Source organism: Hippopotamus amphibius, chromosome 4 (assembly GCF_030028045.1).
Source record: "Hippopotamus amphibius kiboko isolate mHipAmp2 chromosome 4, mHipAmp2.hap2, whole genome shotgun sequence".
Lineage (NCBI taxonomy): Eukaryota > Metazoa > Chordata > Mammalia > Artiodactyla > Hippopotamidae > Hippopotamus > Hippopotamus amphibius.
This window is the reverse complement of record NC_080189.1, coordinates 131,267,400-131,277,904: the sequence shown is the minus strand read 5'-3', so window position 1 is coordinate 131,277,904 and position 10,505 is coordinate 131,267,400. Positions and strand designations below refer to the sequence as shown.

The following is a 10,505-nucleotide window of genomic DNA, read 5'->3' as shown; positions in this document are numbered from 1 at the left end:
TAGAGCCCGCAAGCCACAACTATTGAAGCTGGCGCACCTAGAGCCCGTGCTCTGCGACAAGAGAAGCCACGACAATGAGAAGCCCGTGCACTGCAACGAAGAGTTAGCCCCCGCTTGCTGCAACTAGAGAAAGCCCGCACACAACAATGAAGACCCAACGCAGCCAAAATAAATAAATAAATAAAATAAAATGCAATAGCTCTAGACTGGGTATGATCCCATGTAGACTATGTGGAGGAAAAATATAATTAAATTAAAAAAATAGAATGTAATAGAAGATAATGTAGGAGAATATCCTCTTTTTTAAAAAAATTTCATTTTATTGAAGTATAGTTGATTTACAATGTTGTGTTAACTACTGCTATACAGCAAAGTGATTCAGTTATACATTTATACACATTAGTTTTCCTATTCTTTTCCATTATGGTTGATCACAGAAATTGAATATAGTTCCCTGGGCTGTACAGTAGGACCTTAGTGTTAACTCATTCTGTATATCATAGTTTGCATCTGCACCTGGAGGGATGTTGGAGGGATGAGAGTGGGAAGGATAAACAAAGGGAATCAATAGATGAAAGAGAGGGGCCCGGCACAGACCCTTCCTGAAGCATTTCTTCTGCTTTCTTCATGAAAACATTAGAATGGGTTGGTCCCTCAAATGTCCCGGCCCTGAAGGAACTGGGCACAGAACATTTCAGCCAAGATGGGCGGGGGGAGGCGTTGATTTGACACAGGTGGAAGGGTGAAGGGACCACCTGAAGGGGGATCGGCTACAGATAAGAATCTCAAAGATGAGAGAGTTGGAGGCCAAGGAGAGCATCTTCCATTTTCCTGGTTCTGCCTGCTCTTCCGTAAGGAAAGTGCATAAGCTTTGGATTAAAAAAAAAATCCAAGGCCAAGTACCAAACCACATGGGGGCATTTTTCTGTTAGTAAAAGTGAAGATCCATCATGTGAGAAAAAGAAGCTAAAGTGTGGTACACGGTGGGGACACTCAGGCTCACTTCACTGGAGAGTTTCTGACTCTGCAATTAATTTGCTGCACCTGGACTAATTTTCTCAGGCGTAATTTGTCTCCATGAGAGGTCAACCTTTAAATCTCTCAGTGCATCAAATACAGCAGAAAAAGTGAAGCTGAAGGGGGAAAAAAGTCATCCAAATTTTAAACTCATCTGTGAAGTAGTGGTAAATGGTACAATACTGGCGAAATGCTTTATCTGCTCCTTCAGATCCCTCAGAAATGCTTTGTGTTTATACTTCAAAAATATTTTAAATCGTCTCTCTTAAAAACCTTCCTAAATCCTAAGATGTTATGTTTTTAGAAAGCTCTAATTTATTTCTTCGGAGAGCTGTGTTTTTGTTTCTGGTTTTGATTGAAAATGATTGAAAATTCTAAGTCACAAACAAATGGAATAAAATAACATGATAAGAACATTTGGAGTATGGCTGCAATAGAAGGTAAATTTAAGGACATAATGGTTCTATAGAATAGTATCTTATATAGAGACTTAAAAATACTAAAATCTCAATTATTCCATTTACTATGAATAAAGATAGGATGGATGCGTTGTCTTGAATTCAGAAAGAGATACATCTTTTAAGTGAAAGTTTCTCAAGGGAAGAGTTGGTATTCAAGGTAGAATTTGAAAAATGGGTAGATTTTAGATGGAGAAAAGGTCACAAGGCAGAGGGAACACTTTGAAACACCAATAAAATACGTACTAAGTGCTTGGCACTGTTCTAAATCCTTAATATGTATGAACTCATTTCATCTTTACACAACCCTAAGAGGAGACTTTTCAGGTGAAGAAACTGAGGCTTGGAGAGAGGTGATCTGAGATCACCCAGGTAGTAAGTGACAAGCCCAGGATGCTGAACCCTGATAGTAACAGGGGAGTGTAGTTGCAGTGTTGACAGTAGACTTGCATCTCAGTTGAGAGGCATTGAGAGGTACTGAAGATTCTATTTCAGAACAGCAGTATGATATGACCTGTGTACAACACGTTTAAGGAAAAATATTTGACTAGTGGCATATAGGATAGACCAGAAGTAGAGGTAAGTGAAGTCAAGGAACCTCTTCTTTTTTTACTTTTAATTGAGGTATAGCTGATTTACATTGTGTTAATTACTGCTATATAGCAAAGTGACTCAGTTTTATATATATATAATATATATGTATGTATCTATGTGTCTATACATATACTTTTTTTTTTTTTTGGTTTTATAGATTTACTTTCAAAGGGCAAAAACACTTAAGACAATTTAAATACAAGTCTAAACAGAATTACTCTGTCAAAGTCAGCAATGATGCAGAAATGCAGTCTCACTCCCGGACACTCACCAGCATCTTCTGAGTCCTCAGTGAAGAAAAGGGGTCCGATATTTTACTCATATACATCCTTCTTGTCTGCAATGTAATCTACAATTTCCTGTGGGCACATCAACTTCTCTGCATCTGTATCAGGAATTTCAAACCCAAATTCGTCTTCTATGGCCATGATAATCTCCACTTGGTCCAAACTGTCTAAGCCCAGGTCTTTCATAAAATGGGAATTTACTGAGAGCTTTTCTGGGTCAATCTTGTCATAGAGTTTCAAGACATAAAGAACACGGTCCTTGATTCCCTCTAATGTCAAAGGGGGCGCATCACTATACTGGCGGCACAGCTGTGTAACTCCACCTGGAACCTGCGCGAGCACCGAGGCCGGCTGCGGAGCCCCAGGTCTCGTCTGGGCTCCCGCGGGGAACAGGGTGGTGCTGAGCGGCCGGGCCGCGGCCAGCGTGGGGAGCCTGGGCAGCTGCGCGAAGGCCGCGGGGAGTCGGCGGACACACACGCAAAGGACACGAGCCGCCAAGGCTACGCCGACCCAGGATCTGCATTATTTTTTAAAATATTCTTTTCCGTTATGGTTTATCACAGGGTATTGAATAGAGTTCCCTGTGCTATACAGTAGCACCTTGTTGTTTATTGATTCTATATATAAAAGCTCCATTAACCCCAACCTCCCACTCCATCCCTCCCCCAACCGCTGCACCTTAGCGACCACCAGTCTGCTCTCTCTGTCCGTGATTCTGTTTCTATTTCATAGATAAGTTCATTTGTGTCATATTTTTGATTCCACATATAAGTGATACCATATGATATTTGTCTTTTACTTCACTTAGTATGATAATCTCTAGGTCCATCTATGTTGCTGCAAATGGCATTATTTCATTCCTTTTAATGGCTGAGTAGTATTCCATTGTATGTTTGTACCACATCTTCTTTATCCATTCATCTGTCAATGGACATTTAGGTTGCTTCCATGTCTTGGATATTGTGAACAGCACTGCAATAAATGTATTTGGGGTGCATGTATCTTTTCAAACCATGGTTTTATCCAGATATATGCCCAGGAGTGGGATTGCAGGATCATATGGTAGCTCTATTTTTGTTTTGTGAGGAACCTCCATACTGTTTCCAACAGTGGCTGCATGAACTTACATTCTCACCAAAGTGTAGGAGTCAAGGAACCTGTTCTGATGCTGTAATGGGTGAAGGCGGTAACAGGGGGTTGGGGTTGAACAGGTGGGAAGGGAAGGTGGGACACTGAAGATGAACCTGGGAAATCAAGGCTGAGTGGCCTGAGGGAGGCCACGAGGAAGATGTGGATTGGGAGGAGGAGCAGATAAACTTGTAAGAAATCAAAGCAGAGCTATCCAGTGGGGCTTCTGGAAAGAGGTGTTTTCCCCTATTTAATAATAGGAAAGGACAATACCCATCAAATTTAGGAGTTAGTTAGGGAGCAACAGACTAATCCATGTGTGTGCATGTTCCCTGAGGACCAGAGTCCGGGGGAAGGACCGAGGACTGAACGTTAGGAGAAAAATGCCTGCCTGTTTCCATGTTTTCGACCTTTCTTCCACCCCCAAAACCTGAGACACAGAACACACTCATGTCACTTAACAGAGCCTTTAATTGATTGTCAGGGGACTCACATTGGATTTAGGATAAGGTAGAATAACCAGCATCATCATGAAGGCCACATGTGGATGTTGATAACCAGACCCTCTTGTTTCTGTATAAGGATCATTCCTTTCCTGCCTCCTCCTCCTCAGTCCTCAGGTGTGGCTGGGCATGGATTCAAGGGTGTGAAAATTTCTTCCAGCAGTGCCTCTTCGTCAGCAAGCTTTTATTTCCTACTTTCTGGCTTTCCTGTTTGTGAAGGAACACTGCAGGTATTGGTGCCACCACTTCTAAAACAGATCTTGTCTCGTTTCCCCAGGAAAAATGACATTTTTGTCTAGCTTGCCAGTGGCCTCAGAAAAAAGTATTTTGCTCTGTGTGTTTGCTGCTCTAGTGAATTCCACATGTTCATATTCAAGAAGTCACATTTTTTAAAAGCTCAAGATAGTGTGAAATTTATTTATACTTGAAAGACATCATCATAATGCATGTTTTTTAAAATTTATTTATTTATTTATTTATTGGCTGCATTGGGTCATTGTTGCTTCACACAGGCTTTCTCTAGTTGTGAGCAGGGGCTACTCTTCATTGCAGTACGTGGGCTTCTCATTGCGGTGTGTGGGCTTCTCATTGCGGTGCCTTCTCTTGTTGCGGAGTACGGGCTCTAGCTGTGCAGGCTTCAGTAGTTGCAGCAAACAGGCTCAGTAGTTGTGGTACATGGGCTTCTTGCTCTGCGGCATGTGGGATCTTCCTGGACCAGGGCTCGAACCCGTGTCCCCTACATTGGCAGGTGGATTCCTAACCACTGTGCCACCCATAATGCATATTTGACAGGGGAACTCGTAATCTGTGTTTTCTATTTGTCTTCTCATGTCATTCATTCTGCAAACATTTGGGGTCACCTACTTAAGTCACAGTGTGCTTCTCAGTGCCGGGAACCAAGGGTGAACAAGGCATGTAACACTTCTGCCCTCAGGGAGTATGGCTTTCCAGACAGAAAAACTGTGGTTTTTATATTTCCTTAAATGAAAAGCACTATTAAAAAGGTCATAAGATTTATAAAGAGGTTAAAAAAAAGACATAAAAATCAGAAAATTTAAATTTCTTAAATATCTAGAAACATAAAAATCAGTGAAATAAGGTTAATTGGTCATTCCTGGAAAAGAAAAATGTGTGTGAGAACTATCATTTACTATTGTGCTTGATTAAAGTTAACTCATGTTAGTCCAATATCTGTATTGAAACATCACAGATTCTGAAAGTGTGCTTTATTAAAAATTAGCTTATCTGGGAATTCCCTGGTTGTCCAGTGGTTAGGACTCGGTGCTCTCACTGCAGGGGATCGAGTTCAACCTCTGGTCAGGGAACTAAGGTCCCGCAAGCCACACGGTAAAAAAAAAAAAATTAGCTGATGAGGAAAAGGCATGAGGAATTTCCCTCCCTCAGGTGTGGATTATATGGTCTTGTTTCATAGCAGAGGAATCTTTCCTACCTGTGTTGGATGATACTTCTCTGTTCATCTCTCCTTAAACTTGATGACTGACTATAAAAAGGTGTGTTCTTAAAATGGCAACTCCTCCTTTTTTAGATTTTGCAGTCTTGTATTAAATTTTAATTCTCTAGCCGTCCTTGCTTTTAATTAAATACCTAAACATTTTTTGGAGGTACTGGCCTATTTCTATATCTCTATTCCTGTAGCACTGACAAATTCTTATGTTAGACCAACTTAAAAAGAGACTCAGAGTAAAAATCTTTTACTTTTTAGGGTATTTTCACTGAAAACCTAAGTCCCAGTCATAGCCCTAATGTTTTTGTACGTTTTTAACCTATTTTCTGGAACAGATTTAAAATAATTAGGGCAAAATCAGTACTTCTAAGGTGGAATGTAATCAGTAACTGCAGCGACATATAGTTGGTTTCAGGAAGGAGCACGGAAAAATATCTGCTTCCAACTCCATGGCACATGGGGTCATATTTGATGGGCACCCACGGAGACAGTAGAGATTCCCAGGTCCACAGCTGCTAATAACTTGCTCTGGGACTAGGGAAAAATCATTTCACTTCCTACTGGCTGGGCTTTCACAGCTGGAAGAGGAAGGATAATTAGGCTGTTATTTGGATAAAGCAGAAAAGAAAATTCTGGCTCTGCTGGCCTGACTCCAGTAATCCAAACACAAAGCGTGGTATTGGCTCCAATGATGTAAATGACTCCTTCACACTTTTATTTTCTGTGCAGGTTAGAAATTTAACTGAGCAGACCAAAGTGGTCAAAGAAAACTGTTAAAGAGAAACAAATAAAAGTGTCCATGGAAGAAAAACAGTGAAGTTAATTGGCTGAGAGGGTCAGCATTAGTAACGCAAGCTCCTCAGAGAAACCACAGAAAGAAGACCAAGTTGTCTCAGCTCCATTTTAGTTATGATGTAAATTTGATTAAATTTATATTTTTATTACATATCCATGAACGTTACTGAAAGTTCTTAATAGAGTTAATAAAGTGATAAAATAGCTTATAAAACGTCAGTGATGCAGAACATGTAAAGTCCATGATCAAAGTAAGTGAAATATAAACGTATCCTTTCTCTAAGCCAAATAATCAACCCCTCAGCATCAGGTGCCTTTGAACACAGGTGGAAAATGGGACTCACTCAAACATGCAAAACATCATTAAAGGAACATTTTCCAAGGGGAAATTAATTAAGGTGGGTAAACGTATGGTTATCTCCTAATTTAAAAGCAAAATTACCATTGGCACATCATGTAGACTCTAAGAGAACAAGAATTCCAGTTTACAGCCCACGTGAGTTAGCACAGTGCAGCGCTCCATGTGTTTGGTGTGCAGCCATGCTGTCATTCCATGAATGTAGGAGGATAAAAGAATGTTCTCTTAAAGAAGGTGACCTAGAGGTGAAATATCAATGCTCAGCAGGGGCCTCCTTACCAATAAATACTATTTCCATGTCCCTGTATAACAGAATGGAAAAGACAATGGCTAAAAAATTAGTCTATAAAGAATCGTTGCATTCATCAAGGGTCTTCTTTGTTATCAGAATGGTTTTAACTTAGAAATTCCAGTGCCACTGTTGTGACTAGATCACAAGATCAAAAATGCTTCCAAATTGTAATTTTCATCCCCTATTCTAGTACAGAAGAATAAATATTTAATTTCTGTGCTATTTTCTAATCATCTAGTGCTATCTGCAAATCCCTAAATGACTACCTTTGATTTTCCATCGAGATGTCCCATTTTTCACGTATAGCTTTTGGAACAGTTAGATCTCCTTTATGAGTGTTTGCTTTTACCGAATTGTGCTTTTCTAGGACCTCAGGACTGCTGTTTTAAAACAGCTAGTGATCCAAGAAACCTGTTTCACCTGCGGAAAGAAATGGTGAGATGTACTAGACTGTGAATAATTTACAGTATCTTTTTAGAAAAAAAAAGTAAATATTTTCTATATTTTATGGTAAATAAAACATGTATTTAGAAGAACAACATAAATACTTGATAGGTTCTTGGGTCACTTACTTTGGAAGACCTTTGCACAGGATGAGTTATATATTTAGATCCACAATCAAGTTCATGTGTTTGCTACTAATGAATTTTTAACCTGGAGTGGTTTGTAAGACACGATGGCTTCTGTATTTCACTAGTTACTCTAGGTGGATAGGTTTTTCTTTTCCATAGCTTTCCTCGCCACGTTCACTTTTTCCTTTCCACTTTTGGTATTAGAGAAATGGGCAGGCAGATATTTGATATAGAGATTGGGTTGGTGAAAGGGCTGGTGGGAGCAAAGCGTGGAGAACAGAGGGCAGATATTAAGCAGAGGATAGTTAACAAGTTAGAGAAGCTATCACAGTGTTGCTGTTACGTACAAATGAGGGCTATTCTTGAAGTACTAGGGCATCGCTTCCAATTTTCAGAATGATTTGCTTAGATTGGACCACCCGCACCTTGTCTCTCAATGTTCAGAGATGGAAAGGGTCCAGGTCTCTTGTTCAATGTTTAATATTTATTTTGTACTTACTTAAAAGTTAAATTGTTATAGATTGAGGTATAAACCTAAGTATCTTCATACTTTATAACTTTTCTTTTTTCTTCTTTTAAGAATTTTTATTGGACTATTGTTGACTAAAAATGTTGTGTTAGTTTCTGCTGTATAGCAAAGTGAATCAGCTATACATATACATATATCCATTCTCTTTTAGAGTCTTTTCCCATATGTCATTACAGAGTATTGTGTGGAGTTCCCTGTGCTATACAGTAGGTCCTTATTAATTATCTGTTTTACATATAGTAGTGTGTATATGTCAATCCCAATCTTCCAATTTATCCCTCCCCCCATAATTTTTCTTGAAGATGACTTAGTGGTCCAGCATCCTCAACTCAATAGGTTCAAGTTATCTGACTCCCATTTACTACAGATATGCAGATTTTACACACACACACACACACACACACACACTCACACTAAACCACTCATGGGGGCTCTCACACATAGACAAGAGAGGTTTACACTAGCAGGCCTCCAGCTTCCATATGAAAGCTGTACTCCAGGGTAATCTTTGTCCATGTGCAAAGGGGAAGGGGACCAGTATTTATTAGAAATCTAGATATACAGTTCAAGATGGTGGAGTAGGAGGACGTGCACTCACTCCCTCTTGCAAGAGCACCGGAATTACAACTAACTGCTGAACAATCATGAACAGAAAGACACTGGAACTCACCAAAAAAGACACCCCACATCCAGAGACAAAGGAGAAGCCACAATGAGATGGTAGGAGGGGTGCAATCATGTTAAAATCAAATCCTATAAATTCTGGGTGGGTGACTCACAAACTGGAGAAGGTTATACTGCAGAAGTCCACCCACTAAAGTGAGGGTTCTGAGCCCCACATCAGGCTTCCCAACCTGAGAGTCCAGCAACGGGAGGAGGAATCCCCAGAGAATCAGACTTTGAAAGCCAGCAGGATTTGATTGCAGGACCTCCACAAGAATGGCGGAAACAAAGAGTCCACTCTTGGAGGGCACACAAAAAATAGTGTGCTCACCAGGACTGTGGGGGAAGGAGCAGTGACCCCATAGGAGACTGAACCAGACCTACCTGCTGGTGTTGGAGGGTTGCCTGCAGAGGTGGGGGGCAGTTGTGGCTCACTGAGGAGACAGGGGCACTGGCAGCAGGGGTTCTGGGAAGTAATCATTGGCTTGAGCCCTCCCAGAGTCTGCCATTAGTCCCACCAAAGAGCCTGTAAGCTCCAGTGCTGGGTAGCCTCAGGCAAAACAACCAAGGTGGGAACACATTGGCACCCATTGGCAGACAAGCAGATTAAAGTTTTACTGAGCTCCATCCACCCAGTCCAACCCACCATCAGTCCCTCCCATGAGCCTCTTAGATAGCTTCCTTCACAGGAGGGCAGACAGCAGTATAAAGCAGTATCAGCAGCATTTCGTTCTGTGGAACTGAAAACCACAGCCACAGATAGAGAAAATGAAAAGGCAGAAGACTCTGTACCAGATGAAGGGACAAGATAAAACCCCAGGAAAACAACTAAATGTAGAGATAGGCACCCTTCCAGAAAAAGAATTCAGAATAATGATGGTGAAGATGATCCAGGACTTTGAAAAAAGATTGGATGCAAAGATCGAAAAGTTGCAAGAAAAGCTTACCAAAGACCTAGAAGATTTAAAGAACAAACAATCAGAGATATGCAACACAATAACTGAAATGAAAAATACACGAGAAGGAACCAATAGCAGATTAACTGAGGCAGAAGGACGAATAAGTGACCTGGAAGACAGAATGGTGATAATCACTGAGGCGGAAAAGAATAAAGAAAAAAGAATGAAAAGAACTGAAGACAGCCTAAGAGACCTCTGGGACAGTGTTAAACGCACCAACATTCACATTATAGGGGTCCCAGAAGGAGAAGAGAGAGAGAAAGGACCTGAGAAAATCTTGGAAGAGATTATAGTTGAAAACGTCCCTAACATGGGGAAGGAAATAGCTACCCAAGTCCAGGAAGCGCAGAGTCCCAAGCAGGATAAACCCGAGGAGAAACACGCCAAGACATGTAGTAGTCAAATTGACAAAAATTAAAGACAGAGAAAAGTTATTAAAAGCAACAAGGGAAAAACGACAAATAACATACCAGGAAACTCCCATCAGGTTAACAGCTGATTAGTCAGCAGAAACTCTGCAAGCCAGAAGGGAGTCGCATGATATATTTAAAGTGATGAAAAGGAAGAACCTACAACCAAGAATACTCTACCGAGCAAGGATCTCATTGAGATTTGGTAGAGAAATCAAAAGCTTTACAGACAAGCAACAGCTAAGAGAATTCAGCACCACCAAACCAGCCCTACAACAAATGCTAAGGGAACTCCTCTAAGCAGGAAAGAGAAGAGGAGAAAAGGACCTACAAAAACACAAACAAAACAATTAAGAAAATGGTAATAGGAACATACATATCAATAATTACCTTGAATGTAAATGGACTAAATGCACCAACCAAAAGACACAGACTGGCTGAATGGATACAAAAACAAGACCCATATATATGCTAT

The 10,505-nt window shown here is 40.5% G+C and overlaps 1 protein-coding gene across 1 annotated transcript; it reads right to left on the bottom strand.

Annotated features, from left to right (window-relative positions):
* Nucleotides 1-2,213: 2,213 nt before the first annotated feature.
* Nucleotides 2,214-4,013, bottom strand: LOC130851947 (acyl carrier protein, mitochondrial-like). The gene is made up of 3 exons (XM_057732608.1): nucleotides 3,978-4,013; nucleotides 3,484-3,524; nucleotides 2,214-2,873 (listed from the first exon to the last, which is right to left on the bottom strand). Exons 1-3 carry the CDS (start codon nucleotides 4,011-4,013, stop codon nucleotides 2,384-2,386), a joined length of 567 nt encoding a protein of 188 aa, XP_057588591.1. The 3' UTR covers nucleotides 2,214-2,383.
* Nucleotides 4,014-10,505: the final 6,492 nt, after the last annotated feature.

Bases quoted from the DNA above. Each gene is read 5' to 3' on its own strand.
- LOC130851947 (XM_057732608.1), bottom strand. From the start codon at position 4,013: ATGATGCTGGTTATTCTACCTTATCCTAAATCCAAT. The intron at 3,525-3,977 runs GTGAGTCCCCTG...CACCCATTACAG, and splicing joins TACCTTATCCTAAATCCAAT to CATCAGAACAGGTTCCTTGA. The intron at 2,874-3,483 runs GTAAGTTCATGC...AAAATAATGCAG, and splicing joins TCCTACACTTTGGTGAGAAT to ATCCTGGGTCGGCGTAGCCT.